The sequence below is a fragment of the Amblyomma maculatum genome, unplaced genomic scaffold (genome assembly GCF_055883805.1).
Source record: "Amblyomma maculatum isolate TAMU_Amacu unplaced genomic scaffold, ASM5588380v1 scaffold_13, whole genome shotgun sequence".
Taxonomy (NCBI): Eukaryota; Metazoa; Arthropoda; class Arachnida; order Ixodida; family Ixodidae; genus Amblyomma; species Amblyomma maculatum.
Window position 1 is genome coordinate 22,610,370 of NW_028146738.1, and position 19,842 is coordinate 22,630,211.

Consider the following 19,842-nt stretch of genomic DNA (forward strand, 5'->3'; position numbering starts at 1 on the left):
GCCGATGGGCTCCCCACCTGTCTACCAGGTGTGGGGCTCCGGGACCTTCCTCTGCATATAAGGGTGAAACAGAGGCGACAAAATATATGGAACCCTTAGACCACCCATAATGCATAGAAAAACATTCATCAAAAAAACTTGATCAATCTCCGAAAAGGAGTCGCACCGAAGTGACACAAAAAATCACGACACCAACTGAGAACTTCCCAAAGTTTCTTGTCCTGCGCTCATTGTCAGAGTCTAAACCTGTAAATGAGCTATCAGTTTTTCTGATAGCCAGTTTGCTGAAGGCCATCATTGGGGCTAACTATAAAGCGAAAAAACTAGGATCTGGTGACTTGCTAATAGAGGTATCAGACAAAATCCAGTCTGACAAACTCCTCATAACAAAGACATTTGCTGACCTTGACGTTCAGGTATCGCCCCACCGCAGTCTTAACAGCTGCCAGGGAGTGGTTTCTGAGCGAGACCTCATGAAACAGAATCAGATCTCCTTGAGGGCCTACAGAACCAAGGTGTAAGGGCAGTACGAAGAATAACAATCAGGCGAAAGAATGAAGAAATAAAAACGAAACATATTGTCCTCACTTTCAACCGGAGCACACTTCCTGAATACATCAATGTAGAATTCATCCGATGCAAAGTTAGCCCGTACATACCAAGCCCCCCCGCAGGTGCTTCAAGTGTCAGCGGTACGGGCATGGTAGCCAGACATGCCGAGGACGCCTTACCTGTGCAAAATGCAGCGCACATGACCATGCAACTGACTTCAAATGTGCGAACTGTGAGGGCACACACTCTGCATACTCACGGTCCTGTGTGGCCTTTCAGGCCGAAAAGGAAGTGATCAATCTGAAGTTTACCGAGAATATATCATACGGAGAGGCGCGGAAGAAACATAGAGCTCTCTCCTCTGCTCCCTATGCTGACGCAGCCCGTGGAGGGGCCAGGCCGCGTCTAGTAATGGTGGGCACACAGTGCAATGCTGCTGACGTGCTCCCACCACGGCTCCTCACTAAGCAGCCACCGGCTGCCCCAATCTTTGCAATCCCGGAGGTCACTTTCTCCCAGACGTCCGGGACACCAAAGACACCTGAGAGGAACTTGGTTCCTCTGGAAAACCCCGATGGAGGTGAGCGTGGACTCCGCAGCGTCAGTGGCACCTAGGGAGTCCGCCAATGAGAGGCGGTGCCCATCGGACCGCTTCAAATTGAAAAAACATACGCCAGTTAAGCCACCTGATAAAGGCGGCGAGTCTTAAACCCACTGTCTCATCCACATCCCGCACTTGCAAAAATGGCTACTGAGAGTATCGTTTATTGGAACTGTCAGGGACTACTAAATAATCTGGATGATGTATATGAAATCCTTGCCGAGCATTAACCAAACATATTTTGTCTGCAAGAAACCCACTTAAAACCAGCAGACACAAGTTTCCTCAAGCAGTATCACATATTCAGGAAGGATAGGCAAGGCAGCACTCGCCCCTCTTGCGGTGTTGCCATTGTAATAAAAAATCAATCCCATGCCGAAGCATCTCACTTAATACAGACCTAGAGGCAGTGGCAATACGAGCATTAATTTTTGGTAAAATAACAACAGTGTGTTCTCTGTACATTCCTCCAGATTATAGGTTATGTAGCGAAAGTTTTGAAAAGCTAATTGATCAACTTCCAGAACCATGGCTGCTGGTCGGAGACTTTAATGCACATCATCCATTATGGGGATGTACAAGAACGGACTCCCGAGGTGTGCTAATCGAAAAATTCTTATTGTCCTCTGGATCATGCCTACTTAACACAAAAGAGCCAACATACAACATATTACATTACACATACACATCCATAGATTTAGCTATTGGCTCCCCAATGCTCTTAGCAGCTACAGAGTGGGTTGTAATTAACAATCTATATAGAAGTGACCATTTTCCGATATCTGTAAAGTATGCTGGTAATAAAAATGAAAATGCGTCTAATCCTAGAAAGTTTAAAGAATACGCAGCCAACTGGGAGATGTTCAGGGAACACTCATCATTGGCTTGTTCATCAGTTACTGACTTAGGCGTTGATGAAACTCAGCGCTTGATCACGCTGCACATTATAGAGGCAGCAGAAAAATACATTCCACAGACGTCAAGTAAGCCACGAAATAAACGAAGACCCTGGTGGAATGCAGAATGTAAGACTGCTCGTAAAACTCAAAACAGGGCATGGTCGAAACTACGCCGATACCCCACAGCCTAAAACCTAATAGCGTTTAAGCGTGCAAAGGCAAATGGCAGGCATGTTCGACGCATCTCCAAGCGAGAGAGCTGGTCATCATTCCTTTCTTCTGTGAACTCTTATTCTGATGCACACAAAGTTCACAACAGGATAAAAGCACTCAAAGGATATAGCACAATCCCAACACCCCTTGTCAGCACCAGTGGTGACTCTCTTGAACACCAAGCAGACACACTAGGGCAACACTTTGAATACATATTTAGCTCACCACACTATACAGATTCCTTTTTGCGGCACAAGGCAAGAGAGGAGAGGAAGCACACACATGATAAAAGACCATCCAGAGAGGGATACAATAGCCCATTCACCATGCAGGAACTGAAGATTGCACTCGACGCATGTGGTAACACAGCACCAGGTCCTGACAAGATCACATATGGAATGCTCAGGCACTTGCATGTGGACACTCTTGAAACCCTACTCTGCCTGTATAATAAAGTATGGGCCACAGGACGCTTTCCTAAAGCATGGAAGGAAGCGATCATCATCCCCATATTAAAACCCGAAAAAAAACCCACACTTGCTGCTAATTATCGGCCTATCGCACTAACCAGCTGTTTATGCAAGCTTTTTGAAAAAATGGTAAATCGTCGCCTTCTCCATTTCCTTGAATACAATGGTCTTCTTCATCAAAATCAAGCTGGTTTTAAAGCTGGGCGGTCAACAGCTGATCAGCTCATTGCCTTTGAGTCTTATGCAAGGGATGCTTTTGTACATAAACAACATTGTTTATCTGTGTTTTTCGATCTTGAAAAAGCATATGATACAACTTGGCGCTATGGTATCATCTGCGACCTCTTCTCTCTTAGCATCACAGGGAACATGTTGAATACAATACGAAGTTACTTGTCTGAACGGACATTCAAAGTTCGTGTTGGCAATGCATATTCAAAGCAGTACATACAGGAAAATGGTGTCCCTCAAGGTGGAGTTCTCAGTTGCACACTTTTCATAGTCAAAATGAACTCTTTAAAAAGCGTGCTGCCAAAAACTATTTATTATTCTGTATACGTTGATGACGTCCAGATAAACTTCAAATCTTGCAACCTGGCCATCTGTGAACGACAGATCCAGCTAGATGTAAACAAATTGTCCAGGTGGGCTGATGACAATGGGTTTAAATTTAACTCTGAAAAGAGTGTTTGTATACTTTTCTCTAAGCAGCGTGGCATCTGGCCTGACCCTAACATTACACTGAATGGTCATAGCCTTGCCTTTAAAAAGGAACATAAATTTCTTGGCGTAGTTGTTGGCGAAAAACTTTCCTTCATTGCCCACATAAAACTGTTGCGACTGAAGTGTCTCAAAGCAATGAATCTGTTAAAAATTCTCTCACCAGTCATGGGGCACAGACCGCGACTGCCTTCTGAGCAGCGTTGCCATCTGGTGAAATTCGCCACCAGATTTCGGAAATCTGGTGAATTGTTGGAGCTCCTGGTGTCCAAGTACACGAACTACTACACCAGACAAAATCTGGTGATATCTGGGGAAAACCACTCAGCGGCGCTGCTGATCCAAACGTTTAGCACTAGGATGCGCAAGCGGCCGCTCAATCCCAAGAGAAGAAAACCTGGATGGTATTGAAGTGACTGAAGTGCAATGCAGGTGAATTTTTATGCATCTTTGGAGTGAGGAAGCTGGCTTCGACGGCAAACTTCCAGAGGACTCTGCAACATTATGGGTCGAAGTTTTCAAAGACGAAAACGCCATGGGTGAAAGCCCTACAAGGAACTGGCATTGTATGCACTGGCCTGTCTCTCATGCCCTGTCAAATGCAGCAATGAAGCGGGTCTTTAGTCAAGTTACATGTGTGAAGACAATGTACTGAAGCAAGGGCTGCTGAAAACTCTGGATGCCATTGTACGGATTCGCTCAACATAGGCATCCAGGCAGATGTGCCAAGGTGATAATGTGTTGCGTGAAATTCGTTATCACCAATGATGTGATACGCGGATTCTACATATATGACGCCCAAAGTGATGATTAGGGGCTGCATGACATGCTTTTATTTTAATAAAATGAGTGATGACAGCTAATTCTTGGTCATGTTTAAGCATTTTATAGCAATTTTGGATTCTGGGGAAATCTGGGGAAATTTCATCCGAGGTTCTGGTGTCGCGGCCACTTTCCAATCTGGCAACGCTGCTTCTGAGCCTTCTGAATAGTGTAGTTCTATCACGCATTGACTATTGCTCCACGGTCTATGTGTCAGCATCATCCTCTGCGCTAAAATTGCTCGATCCCGTGCACCACCTCGGCCTTCACCTCGCCACGGGCGCTTTTCGAACTTGCCCAATTGCTAGCCTTTATGTCGAGGCGAACCGATGGTCACTGCAACGAAGGAGACAATTTACTTCTCTGACTTATGCTATGAAGGTACTGTGCCAACTGGATCATCCATGTCGCCGGCTCCTGCTTGACAAAACTGGCACAGCACTTTTCTGAAGAAAACCGTCCCTAACACCACCATACCCAATCAGAGTTGCCACGCATATTGAACATCTGGACGTTCCGGTTACCAGTCTTCATACAACTTCCATAAAAGACATAATTGCCCCTTGGGAAATGCACGGTGTTAATTGTGACCTGTCGTTTCTTGAAGTGGGGAAGCACGCATCCCCTATTGCCATACAGCAGCGCTTCATGTTACTTCAGGTGAAGTGCACTTGTGATGAATATTATAGTGATGCTTCAAAGTCTGCTCAAGTGTCCTGTGCAGCACATGGACCGCAATTTTCACCTTCAAAAACACTGAACAGACATAGAAGTATATTTACCGCTGAATGCCATGGAATCTTGCTAGCTGTGAGACACATTATAGAAAATAAAATACAGACATCGATCATCTATACAGACTCCCTCAGTGTTTTAACGTCCCTATCCTTTTGGAAGTGGCATAATAAGAACCCAGTCCTGAATTCTCTCTTAACACCCTTATGTCTGCCCTTAAACTAGAACTTAAAACTACACTGTGTTGGGTGCCAGGCCACCGCTGTATACCAGGTAACGAGGCAGCTGATAGGCTTGCTGCATCAGCTGCCCTTCGAAACACTACAGACATTGACAACATATCATATCAGGACCTCAAGCCACACATCAAAAACATGATTCAACAACAATGGCAAGAGGAGTGGGACACAGCTACTGAGAATAAACTACACACAATAAAACCAAGGGTAGGCAGGTACACTACAGAAAAATGAAACAGATTCAAAGAAATAGCTCTGTGCCGGCTGAGGATAGGTCACACATGTACAACACATTCATACCTTTTAACAAACTCTCCTGCACCACATTGCTCGAGATGCGGAGACCGACTAACAGTGATCCATGTTTTAATTGAATGTCCGAGACTTCAACAGCGAAGGAGACATCATTTTCCTGAATTACACAAGCAACATATACCCACACATCCGTCCATCTTTCTTGGTGATGATCCAATGTTCTCTTTAGATAGAGTTTTTAAATATTTATTAAAAGTAGGCTTTTTATGCGGAATTATTCATCAACATGGGCGTAAGCCCGTTTCTTTTACTTAGATAGCTTTCTTTTTCTTTTTACTCTGACCACTATACATCGAAATTCAATGTTTTAGGCCCTATACACCACTGTTTTTAGACTATACACTCCGAAATAACTTTTAGGCCCTATACACCACCGTTTTTAAGTTCATCATAAACACCACACATCGGACATTTTATTAACTTCAGTCGACACTTCACCTTGTGTTTGGCGCTCTTTGGCCTAAGATGCCCTTGCGCCAAAAAAAACCTGTTCATCATCATCATCATCATCAAAGGAATACCTGTGGAAGGCAGAATTGTAATTTTTGCCCTTATTGCAATGTTTGATCTTGGGAGAAACCAATGGCATGCATTTTTACCACTTCTTTACCGCAAAATTTCTTGGAAGTTCTCAACAGCATGTTACGTGCACAAATACTTGTTTTACATAAAATTAAATGACCTATTAGGAATCAGCGAGCAAAAGGGCATTTTTTTTTAAGATTCCATAAGTGTGACTTCATAACATAAGAATAGGTTTTAGGACACTTACTCCCTTAGTATGTTCCCTCATAACGTGATTTCCCTTCTGCCATATTTGAAATTTTATTAGGTTCTGAACATGCAATGTGTTTAGCAATGAAGAGCACGTTTTCAAACATGCAAATGGATCAAACGGCCTGAACACAGTGATATGCAGCGTGAGCTGGAATGCAGTTGTTGCATGGTTTTAGAATAGAGAAGATGTGTGAACGGTGCTGTCCCAGCAAGGAAAACAAATGGTGTGAATGAGGACCAGATGTCTGTCGCCAGTTCTAGCGATGGCATGGGATATTTGTGGCCATGGGGCTACCAGTTGCAGAGCCATACGTTAGATGCTGCACTTTGCTGTTACATCGCACTTTTTTTTTTTTTTTTTTTTTTTTTTTGTTCAGTTCAATTTCGCGTTGCCGTTAGTGCTCATTTTCAGCCGCGGATACTAGCGTCGTGCTGTGGTGACTTCCTATTAAGTAGCATATTTTATGTACTGCTGACTATTTTGGGGGAATCTTGTTGATAAGATTCTATTAGGAATTGACTTCAAACGTTATTACTCAAAAATCTTATCATCCAAAACAGGCCCCATATGGTCATGAATGAAACATACTTAGCAAAGAACTTAGTTTTATTATCATGCTTTGAGTAACCTGTCATTTAATGATGGACTTTTCGTTGTTCTGAAACTTTTAGAAACGAGTTGCAGTCTTGTAGCTTAGCTCCACACTGACGACAAAACCGCAAAGAGTGTCTGAGACAGTGCTCTGCCAACTTTACTGAAAGATTCCCGTAGGAGATCTCGTCAAATGATAAAGACATGCAGAGATGTTATTGGCGCGCAGCATTTTAACATGCTGCAAAGGTCAACACTGTAGCCTGCAACAAGCGAAGGCACGAAACTGAGGGGCCCAATACAAATTATCTAAAGAGAAAATTCTAGCAACAAAAGTGTGATAGGGGGGAGGGGGGGGGTGTTCATTACACAACTCTGCCACCCACTGTTCGCTTCCTCTTGGAGGGAAATTTGAATCTGTAACCTATATGAAAATACAGTTGTATAAGCCGTACAAAAATGCATTGCCTGTACAGGACGTTGGCCAGAAATGAAAAAGAAAGCAATATTATTCCAAAAAACATATGATGTGGGATTGTGTTAATGAGATTTGACTAGAGCTGTCCAGCTTCATTCACAAATTAATCTGTTTGTAGCTGGCGGCTACCTTTCTGACATCTTAATTTTAGTCGCAGAAAACTTGCGACTTTTGGATGCTTTGTATGTCAGTCTATTGAAGGTCCCACTTCCATGACGCCCATTCACAAGCACCACACAGCACCGTTAAACTGTGAAGGGAAGTCGCACACAACCACTTTGATGGACAGTAGCACGTGGCACATGTGCACTGTTCTGATGTCTGTGCTCTTTTTCTCGGCTCAATTTCTTCCCCACCTTCTGCGGTAGCCACCGTCAGGTTGTTCCCGCAGCAACCGCCATGAAGTCGTGCAGTCCACAGCAGCCTCTCTTTGGGTTCTTCCTGTGGCAGTCACCTTCTGTCTACTCCTCAAGTGGAAAGAGGATTACCCCCTCTACTTTGCCACCTCTAAGCTGTGGGAGTGGCATGTGGTTTTCTCATAGACTTCAGAGAACATTACTGACACGCTTTTTTCTGACATTAGGCCCCCAATGGGAACACAACACGTTAAAAAAAAAACTGCACTAACATACAGACAGACGCTCCTGCAGTTGCATGACATGAAGCGCAGAAACACAGCAGCCTGTTCAAGATGCCCAAGAACATTGGGGTCAAGCGCTAAACATCAATGCGTTATGAGTGTGCCAGGTCTGGGGAACGCAGCATAAAAAGAATGCTGCGACAGCTAGCTGCCACAATGGCTTCTTCGCAGCGCATAGGGGCAAAGAGGGAGAGCATCCGAAAATTGTGAAAAAAGAATTCTGGCTGCTTTCGCAATGGCGAAAGTATGCGGAATCGAACGATTTCACAAGCTGCTGCACTACACCACTGTCGCCGCGCCTGCGGTATGCATTGTGTATCCAGCTGGCAGCACTGTTTGCATTGCCACTCATTTCTTTGCTGCATGTATTGAGGTTTTACAGAACATGGGGATGCATCTGATCGCCATCATATACTGTTCACAGCTGCACAGTAGACGGCGCAGGAATTTGTATAACCTTTAAAGGAGAACGGCCTGCAAAAAGAGCACGTAGAAGGTAGTCTGGAGGCAGCCTGCGAAGCTCGGCTAAGCATGTTTTGCTTCTTGTCCCTGAAGGTCGGTTTAAGGTGGTATAGCGTAAATTTTCTCATTCTTAAGCTTCATATTACGTGCAGGGGTTACTTGTATTTACCGTCAAGTTCTGCTGGAGGTGCTGAAATTGTTGCAATGGCCATAGTCTCTACCATCCACTCTGGTTCATGAAGCAGTCTTTACAGCATTCTTGTCATCAGTTGGCCTGTACACTGTTTTTCAAAATAAGCATTCAATTGTGAGTGAGTGCTTGTGTTGTCTCCTTGTTCGTTGTTGCCTTTTTGTGCTTACTATCAAGATATATAGCTTTCTGTGTGGTGTTAGGTTGAGAAGGAAGGAGTGAGTAAAGCTTTAACGCAGTATTCTGGATTTCTCAAAACATGGACACACACTACATGCATTTTCTGCTTAATTATTGCTCATTCAATCGTATTCACAAAAGTGTTTTTCTTTTGTGTTATGGAATGAGGGCAGAAGATGGGCAGTTGTTTTTCACATCCACCTTTAAGCATGCATAAATATACGAATATCATTTCCCATAGGAAAAATCAAGTTGACTTGATTGAGATTTCACCGAAGCAGTATTGTGACGAATGGTTTGGCCAGCACTGAGGTAACGGCAGTTCAAATGGTAGCTTTCTGACCTCTGAAGTAAATTTCTAAAATTAGAAATTCTGCAGCTACTGCAGAAGCTGCAGTAGCTGGCAGCTTCTGAAGTTAGCTTAGAAGCCACATAATTACAGTTAAACCTGGTTATAACGAACTTGTAAAATCACCAAGATTTTTCGTTACATCCAGGTTTTTGGTATATGCAGTTTTCGCGTGAAGACCCAAAGGACCGTGCATAGCGAAAACCAGATTAAGAATTCATTGTAAGGGAAACTACCTTGAAAGTGTTTGCAGTAAAATTATTCGAAGTCATAGAAACTGAAAAGTTTCGCGATCACATTCAGAGAGAGCACAACGCGACAGCAGCGGCAGCCTTGACCTCCGCCGCGGCTCGCGCGACGTGTCAACGAAGGAGTAGGGAAAGGGGGTGAAGGAGGAATCAGTCTGGGAGAGAGCGCGCATGTTCGCGTCGTCGCCGAGCGGGGAGGCGCTTGCGCCTCCAAGCATGCTCACGCTCGCCCACCACCGTTGCACTAGGAAACCGACACTACCTCCATCGCCAGTGGTGGTGGTGGGGGTGATGAAAACGGTTAATAGCGTGCACAGCGTCAGCACAGCACGCGCTGATTGGTTCTGGCGTGCGGAGTCCGCCGAAATTTGACAGAAACGTGGCACCATCTGTCGCCCTCGTGCTGACGCTGGCGTGGTAGCGGTAAGCGGTAGCACTTGCCGGCACGCTACACTATTCCCGCTACCGATGTGCGGGAGCCTGCGAGCAACCGCATGGCAGCGATGGACGCACACAGCTCACCGCGAGTTTTTCTGTTATTTTAGAGCGCAGCGCTTTGGCGCCTGTTTCGCGTAGCCATCGGCGGCGGGCGGCGGGCCTCGTAACCAGCTCCGCCCCCCCCCCCCCCCCCTCCCAGCCTCTCAGCTCAGCCCCCCTCTTCCTCCGTGGCGGCGAGCGACCGCGTGTGTTCACCGATTGCTGCGCCCCCCTACCGATAACACCTCCCGATAACTTAATTGCTCTATTCATTTCTCCGATCACAAAGCTGCCTTTATGACAGTCAAGGACTGTTAGTGGAGTCTTTGTTGAAGGAATATGTGTAATTGTACATACATGTCTTGCTCGAAATCTTTGCCTCAATCTATCGAAAAGGTGAAATAGCTGATGAGCTGCACTCAAATTTCGCATTAGGAAGTAACATAGTCATTGGCAAACTTTTTCGCTGTTTGTGAGCTTGAACAAACGTTCTTAGATAAGAGTCTCTCATCTAAGAACGCTGGCATGAACTACCGTAGTGCCACATTCCGAAAGCGAAAGCAGCGGAGACTGCTGCGTTTTCCACGTAAAGGTGCCGTCGGCGCTGATATGCGCCGCGTAATATCAACTGCAGTCGCTTGCTGCTTTGTAGGCTTTCCTTTCAAGTCAGTTCATGTTTTACCGTCCTGAAACTTGTGGAGTTCTGCCAAATTTCCAGTGATTCAGCACTAGTTAAGGGACAGTCGGCACCACGAGTTCGTTATAGCAAGGTCAACCGCCACGGCATGTTCGTTACATGGAGTTTTGAAATACATGCACTTCAATGGGGGCGGCGTTGGGGAATTGAAAAACTCCATAGTATTGAAAAATTCGCTACATGGAGGTTCGTTACATTGAGGTTTAACTGTGATTGTTATTTGACCTAAACGGATGCAGCTAATCCTCTTGGTGCTTTAAGCTGCAAAGTATTGAGTTGATGTAGCAGTATTTTTGATCAGAGTCAGGTTGAAAACAGTTAGTTGAAGATGCAATTGGTTCAGCGGCTTCTTGTATCGTAAAGCCTCTTTTTATTTATTTATTTTTTTGTGCTGCTATTAAAAATTTAAATATTTGTTGCAGCAAATGACGGGGGAATCTGAAGCAGCCAGGAGCATTGCAAGTGCAGCCAAGGACGACATACCTCTCAGGGATCTTGGAAACAAAGCGCCTTCGCACAGTGGTGATGGTATGGCATTAATATTTGTCACTGTGTGCGCATGACAGTCACTAGATTGTGCTGTTACATCATAGCTCATCCTTAAGCTTACTTTACGTTAACTACTATAAAACCTCAATTATCCGAACTTCAAGAAACCGGAAAAACTGTCAGAATTACCTGAAACTCTGAATTAGCAAAACGTTTTGGTAGTGGCTGTCTACTTTCACGATGAAAACTGCACGGTAGTGTTGACTCCATCTAATGCTTACTGTGTGCACACTGTCGAGAATGTCGAAGCAGCGCTGCTTTAAAATGTAAAGGTCCCCGCACGCTTCTTAACATTATAATGCCGTAGCAGTGACCCTTCCTCACAAGTGGCGGCGTCATGTGTCAGGAGGCTTCAATAACAGCAAACAGCGTGACAAGCACACAGTGTCAGTGTGCGGGAAGAATGAAAGAGCAAGAGAAACGCATTGGCATCAAAATGGCGAGACACCTCTTTGAAAAAGGTATATAAAAGACCTGCGATTTGCCGGTCATTGTCCGAAAGTGCACAAAACTGCACTCATCTGTCTGGATCATGCATGGCAGGGCCACCACCGTAGCAGGCTGGAGCAAGGCTCCTAGATGTGACTGCAGAACTACATGGCAACGCTATTTTTCGGCAGTGGAGGCCCACATCTTTCATTTCTCGTATATAGAAAGTACTTAGTCTCATGAAAAGCTATTTACTAGAATTATAAATCGCGCCTAGCAATTGGTTTCCCATCAATCCTCTCCGCAGCACAAAAATTTCTGAGCTAGCACTGAACATATGGGCAGTCGAAAATAATGCTCCTCCTCTCCCCCCTCAACTCAACCCACACCGGTGCGCAAGAAAAAGAAGAAAACAAGTCTCGACAGCGGCTTCGCCATGCCCCATCCCGTCCCACTCCGCCAAATTGGCAATGTCCAATGAGCAGGTGCACATTAGAAGCCGGTGCATTAGAATTTTACCCCAAGTAGCATTTCAGGGGCACTTTAAGCAACAACACATCATGCAGTTCTGGCCTGGAGGATATTTGGACTGTTTTCAGCTCCGCTTGTCATATCTTGACACGGTCTCTCGTCCAAATTCGCTGGTTTGAGCCCAGCTGCAGCGGTGACCAGTGTCCGATACCATGGGCCCTATGCGGGCATTAACTGGGACCCTACCGGTAGTCCGAATTTCTTAAGAGGGTCAGACTAATTTTTTAGATTTTACTGCACAGTAAAATCTTGTTAAATAGGGGTTCAGAGAACTTGAAAGAAACAAATGTCCATAATGTCCAAAGGCCAAATTATTGAATAAACCCCAGAGAACTGCCAAAACTGTTGGTCTCATTGTGAAATTATTTGGGCAATGGCAATAGTCATAAAGTCGCTGCTTAATGATCATCTGCTTTTGAGATGAAAACAGTGCAGAAATGATGATTATCCACAATTCCATGAAATAGTAGAGGCTCATATTAATAGAGTTCTGATTAAGCAAGCAGCAAGGTGCATTAACGCAAATGTTAATCCAAAACCGCAGACAGGAGCCAATAATACAGTCGCATTGTGCCCTTAACAGTGGATCTTAAGGAATGCTTATATTGTTCGCGATGGAATGTGTTTATGCAAAAGCGGAATGCACTTACATCGTCTGTCTGCTGCTTGAAGTGAGGTCAAAGAAACGGGATAGCGGCGCCAGCAGGTGTGATGCCAGCACCTTCTTACAACAAGCAAGAACTATTAAAGGAATTAATGCCAGTTTAAGGATGGTTATGTGGGAAAATATAGAGTATGCTCTGGCGGATGTGCATAGAAACACATTTGTTTTTCTTGAATTCTTTGCCCCGGCATATATCAAAACTAAAATATCTGAAGAACTGCTCTCAAATTATGTATCACTGAGTACCACAAGCATCAGCCAGTTTTTTTGATTGGATGATGTCTTATTGTGTTACATGCAAAAATTTTTGAATGCCCTTCATGCATGGGGCAGGAAGTGTGTGTTTTTTTTGTTTTTTTTTTCTTTTTTTTTTTTTTAGTGCAGTTTACAAATGTTAAGATGAACTCGATTGAGGGAAATTTGCAGACAGAACAAAGAGTGTGGAAACATTCGGTTGGCCGTTTGGATGACCAAACTTTCGCGGTGACGACTCGTGGGTCTCAGTGCAGTGTGCTAGCATCCATGTGGCACTTTCAAGAAAAGCAGAGGAGAAAAAAAATTAAACCCTATCTCGCAAGAGAACTCAGCAAAGAAGCTTCCCTGCTTGTAGTTCTCAGATCCACAAGGTAGCTTTCCCATGCCTTTGTTCCAAGGTGCTGGGAAGCATTCTTGCTGTTGTGGGTAGGTAGGAGAGGCAGGGCATCTCTGCAATCTATCATGGCCGGATCTCTGTGTCACGTTCACGTTAGTGCAGGATATTCCTTATGGCTTGCAAAATGGCACAAAATACAGAGCTACTCATTACGAATGGAAGCAAATTTTAAGCATTCAATAAATGATTGCTCCATAACTATGTGCGACAAGCACACTCTTCCCTCTTTGGTAACTAGAGTTTCCTTTGATGTATATTGGCAAAAACTATTTTTGGCTTTAGTAGTGAAAAATCATCGAATTCATCGAGTGATAAGTTTGCACAAAACGACTTTGTTTTGTGGAAACTTGTCATTCTCTTCCATACTGAGCAAGCCTCTACATCTGTTAGTTGACTTAGCACTCACACAGTGAAAGCTATTTTAACTTATTTCCTTACTGGGAAAGGTGGCTGCTTCTGAAGTCTCAGATAGAATTTTTTCCTGCAAAGTATGTGAAGCATAAAAAAAGGTTGCAGGTGATTTAGCTAAGTTGGCCAGATTCGGATTATGTGTGAAATCATGTAACATTTCATTTTGCTTTCAGTTTGAGGCTAAAGTCTCAAGGTAAGGCTTACAGCAAAATCGATGACTCAGAACTTAGTGATGGCACACTATAAAAATTGAGAGACGCTTAAGCTTAAGCCTTAAGAGTAGACATGGTAGCACCTTTTAACACTGCCATTTCATTGCTCAGTGTTTTTAATAACATTTTTCTGACTTAAATTACTTAAATTTCTAAAATTAATATTACTCTAACATCACTGTGCATCCCAAACACACGTTAGTATGTCGCATGTACCACAACCCGTTCACTAGATTCCCCTTTAACACACTTCGTGGCCTATGTGTTGAGTGCCTGCCTGTCATGCAGAGGATCTGGGTTCACACCCCAATGATGAAAAATTTACATTATTCAATTGCATATTTTTTTCAGACACGTTTCGGGATTACAGTCCTGAATTCTTGGTTACCGTGATGACTTTTCGGCTGAATGAGCCTAATACACTGTTGCTTTACGATAATTTTGGGACCACTTAATGACACCAGCTCCATCGCAGTTTCTATGTTATGAGAAAAGTGGGACATTTTGTGGCTTTGTTGTCACTTGTCCTGCAGCAATAGGCACATTTATTGCTAAGGCACGTCGATTTAAAGTTGAAGAGATTTTTATTATTTAATTTTTTTTTTTTCCCTGCCACTGTGATTCAAACGGTTTTCTCCATCTACATAGACGGGTAAAATGACACAGATCATGACGCAAATGCTGACTTCGTGATTGCTGGTGCACGGCAAGTGGTGTGCTCTAGCAGCAGCCCAAATTTAAACTACTGTTGGCCGGAGCTGCCTGAGCTGTCGCTTCATTTTTTATCTGCCATAGATCCCTTTCCCGAGCTCGACTGCAAAGTTCTCGCGGCTAATGTCGACCTACACTTAGCATCCTTAGCTCCCACAGAGTTTTATAATATTGAGACGGGCGGGACTAGCAGGATATGAAGAATGTCCGAGTGCCGACGGTGCGACGGTATCAGTTGAAAGTGAAGTAGCACGTGCGCCTGCTACCATCACCGAGCCACTGTCATGACTGACGAGTAAAAACTCTACACATGGGCATTTTTAAAAATAGCAAGGGGTAAACCATGTAGTGTGGCAGAAAATAAAGGGAAACACAGGGCCTCTCTGGCGCAATTTTTTTCATTTCCTTCAGTGTTGTATTTCTTAAATCCAAACGAGATACCCTTCATTCAACGCTTCCTTGGGTGTTCACACCTCAAGTGGCTTACTTTAAAGTTATCAGCATCATTGTTCCATGGGGCGCATGTAAAGCTTAAGTACTCAATCGTTAATCCACAGACTGAAGTGCCAGATAGCTCTGTGCATGCGTACTGAGACGACAGAACAGGGAACATTAAGAAATCAAAATCTTCTGAAATATACCGCGAAACTCCTGCTAAGGTGGAATTCCGATTATAAAAAAATTTCATGCTCCGCTCAGACTTGTCTTAAAGGGAGTAACTATACTCCTTTTGTGGCAAGGCCATTTCATTCAACTTATCTTGGCGGTTGAGGGTGTTGTGCTCAGTTGCCAGCCCAAGATCCGTCTCAGTAGCCCATGCATAGCCTCGGTACAATGAACTAGAATATTGGGTAGTGCGCTCACAGGAACCGCTTGAGGTGTCCCCGCCAGTGTCGACAGGACGCGGCGGCGCATGGTGGTGCTGTGCACGTCTTCACTGGTAAAAACCATTGCCGTGCCCAGCTGGCGTCGCAGTAGCCGCGCCGACAAATGGAAATATTATCGCAACATTTGCGTGTGTGATGCTGAGATGGCCAAGCGAACCTTGAATGGAACTTTATTTCTGCCCTGTGCACATGTTCAATCAGTGTTAATCAGTACACTTGGCACGTCGGGATGATCGCGTAGTGTCACTTGTGCCTGCAATGTTTCCCCCCACTGCATATGCAGCAGTTATACAGCTCTTTCTGTTAGTACTTACCGTCAGTAGTAGCAGCATGTGGTTTAGTGGCATGGGATTTATTCCAGACACTTTCTCTTTGAAGCCGAATGATGATCGGTATAAAGCAAGGTAACGTTTCGGGGTAGCATTGGTAGACAGGGGATGTAATTTTTTCTTAAGGGCTGATAAAGCTGTGGGCTCTTCATTTTGTTATTATGCATTCAAGCACCCATTTCCTGATGCAGCGCATGCCTTTGGTTTCACTCATGCAGCAGCAAAGCATTGTCGAACATCCTCTAATTGCTGCCGTGTATTCCATTATTATGCGGGAAAATGTATGTTGGACAGACAGACCGTTGCTTAAATGCCCAACTTCGTGAGCATGAAAGACCTGTACTTTCCGATGAGGGGGCAAATTTGCCAAAACACTGCCGGCAGCATTTGATGAAATCGCCATTCTGGGGCACCAACGTGAAGCCTTGCAACATGAAATCCTAGAAGCATATCATATTATCAAAAATGTTGAGAATAGTGTCAGTGACACGTTTGTGACCTTGTTCAATAAAGAATTCCAGTTCCTAAGCTCCTTAGAGCGCACATAGATAAAGTGCCATGACTGGCATTTCATTTTCCTCGTGATTGTCATTTGTTAATTTTTTTCTTGCCATGTGTGCATGCATGGCTTCTTAAATGATGGTAAAGAAGAGTATGAATTTCTTAAAAGTAATTTCAGTTGCTAGTTCAGCGTTGCCCTGTGTACCTCTGTGTGTTTGCGCCCTTCCGCTTTTTTCAATTCTTACAAATATGGCCAGCTCTCCACTCTACATGTTCAGTTTTGCATCCAGGCGCGTCGTAATGGTATTGATGACGGGCCGACATGTTAGCAATCTGTCCCAATGCAGCAAACAACTAGTACACACCACATGTCCGGTTATCGCGCCATGTGCGAAAGAAAAGCGCGAGTTCCAATCGCAGACAAAACATGGGTACATTGATGCACATAGTATAAAAACACTCACTTTCCACATGAGCTTAAATGAGAACCTGAACTGGCACCATACGTGATGAAAAACCTAAAGTGACCCCCTAGAAGCACTAAAAAAGTACCACTCAACAGAACAACAGTGAAGCCACAAATGCACACAATGCAGTGACTGGGGGACAGCAACGGGGCGGCTCAAAGTCTTACCATGAAGTCTACCGTGCAGCCGCCTGCTGTCGGCGCCACGAAGCAGAAGCCTGTCGACATTCGCGGGGCCTCTGCTCCCCGTCGAGCCGCCGCGGAGTGAGCACACTACCCAATATTCTGGAGCACTGTAGCCTCAGGATGTTGAAGCCCACATGCCTTTATCATATTGGTGTTATACAGTCGAACCCGGATATATCGAACTCGAAGGAGATCGCAAAATAGTTTGATATACAAAAATCTGCTTGGGATACGATGCGAAAAAAAATACCTTATTTGTCGCGTAATCAGCCCACTCCCATAATGAACCCACCCTCCACTTTTGCACCCCAGAATTTAAAAAAAAAAATGCGTTAAGGCCAGCTCGCTCACATGCAAGCGATTGAGCGATCTCAGCGACGAGCGGCAGCGACAGAGTGAAAAATTTCCAACTTGTTGGAACTGCATCCCTCTCGCCGCTCGAGCTACTGCGGCAGCTCAAAACAAGGTTTCTGTGTCGCCGTGGCAGAAATCGCGAGCATGTTCGCTTTCATGTTGATGGCACGCGCCACTCCGTTTCGGTCGTCTCACCCACAGCTGATTTCTTGGCAGTGTGCCAAAATGCTGCGCAGCGATAACGCCATGGTGTATTTATCTTTTGACAGCTCCTGGAGCGAACTTGCAGAGTGCCCGTGATGGCTTGATTGCACAAGCCTGGTTCGATTTATCACGCCGCGCTTGGGGCAGGTGTAGTCCACTGCCACAAAATCATTGGAAAGCGCGATAGCTAAATGCTGTTTGAAGCGAAAAATGCTAAAAGCCAGTGTCATGATCACAGCTGACGGCGTGGTTTCGTTGATTCACACAAGCAAGAATAAATGACTCCCGGAAAAAAAAAAAAAACTGCCGCTTTTTAACGTCCGCAGCTGCCATATTTTACGCTACGCCGCGCGTACAGCACAATGATAAGAAAGCACGACTCGCAAAAAAAAATAATAATAAACTGAGAGAGAGAGATCTGCCACTTCTTAACGTCCGCAGGCACCATAGTCATGTCAGCCGCCGCACACAGAGGGTTCGTAACACACGCTGGATAAAGCGTCCGACGTTCTGTCTGAAAACGGGCTGAGCTGGCTTGGCGCATGCGTAGTGCATGCTACTACAAACGAAGGCTGGGAGAGAGGAAGGGGAGAGATAGCTCGGCAAAAGAATGGGCATATCCTTGCACTTCGCTCTATCGCGTTTTTTCCCTCTCGTTCCCACCGGTTCTCTCTGGTTCATTCACACACATGGCTTGCAAATGTCACGTGTTGGCGCGCAGAAAATGATAACCGCAGATGCGCGTGCCTTTGGGGAATGGGCGCGGCGCTTCCATAGACCAGCTGTTACCGAACTGTCTTCTCTCATTCGTTCCACGCGTGGCTTGAAAACGTCATGCGGCAAACGGCCGAGGGTGATGCGATCGTCTTTGGGGAAGGCACACTTTTCAGTGCGTGGTGCGGAGCTCCATATATCGAACGACCGGTGAAATTGAGTTTGATATATAACGCGGCATTCCTATACCTTTACATGGGATTTTCAAGTGGATATTCCGTGAGTTCGATATAAACGAAATTCAATATATCCGGGTTCGACTGTATACAGTCAAATCCCTATAACGAATCCCACGGGACCGCAAAAAATCATTCGTTATTTTGAAATATCGTTGTAATGAAAAATCTGCGATTATAAGCCAGTGGTCAAACCTAGGTATGAAAATGACGTACCTTGGCAGTAGGCACGTGTGTAGACAAGCAAAACCTCAAGTGAAAAGGTTGCACTAACTCCAAAGCTGATTTATTTGAAGAAATCAATATTTTCTTCAAACACGACCACGCACTACATTACACCACTACAGCACATACACCTTCCGCTTTCCGGAACACCTCATTGCGTGCGTGATTGCACCGAGCGATGAAAGTACGGACTTTGTCCATGTGCAAAAAAAAAAAAATAACATCGGAGTTTTCTATGACCCCATCTTCAATGCTCCCTGAGCTTTGAAAATCTTGTCTTGGTCTTTCATAATGATCGCAGCAGTCGATGGGGCAATGCTAGCTGTCCGTAGAGGCCGAATCGCTTTTTCCGTGCGTCGATTCCTTGCAGTGAAAGCAGCTGCGTTCATATCTTCTTCGCGCTTCGCTGGCTAATATCATCGCCAATCTCGCACAAAGTTCGCAATAAGATAATCTGCGGCAAGAAAAAAGAAATACCGTCCCGCACGCGCGAACGCATGAACGACCTAGCCGTGTACGGCACACAACACAGGAAGAAAAAGCTGCAGGCAGCTAGGCCTGCTGGCTACTGCGTAATAAACCATAGCTTCATGGTGGAGTTAGGAGCTGGTCCTAGATGTTCTGATGATGATAGCTACAGCCCACGGACCATACACACAGAAACAGCGGTTTCTGTTATGTTTCACGCAAGAGTTGCAAGCTGTGGCGCTGTTAATTTTAGCCAAATTCGTAATACTGATGTTCCAAAATTATAGAAGAAGAAATAAAACATGTTCGTTATTCTGAAATATACGCTATTTTGAAATTCGTAATTCTGAAATAGTTTTACATTGAAAACATAGCAAATCTGCCGGGGATTCTTAAAAAATTCGTTAATTTGAAAAGTTCGTTAATGTGGTGTTCTTAGTAACGAGATTTCACTGTA

The 19,842-nt window shown here is 44.6% G+C and overlaps 1 protein-coding gene across 3 annotated transcripts in view; it reads left to right on the forward strand.

The window, feature by feature from the left end:
* Positions 1–19,842, forward strand: part of Tsc1 (tuberous sclerosis 1 protein hamartin) — an 87,590-nt gene that overhangs the window by 22,369 nt on the left and 45,379 nt on the right. For all 3 annotated transcript variants that reach the window (XM_084585942.1, XM_084585940.1, XM_084585941.1), the window contains one exon: positions 11,079–11,184. In XM_084585942.1, the coding sequence (XP_084442068.1) occupies positions 11,079–11,184 (106 nt within the window). The remainder of the gene's footprint in view (positions 1–11,078; positions 11,185–19,842) is intronic.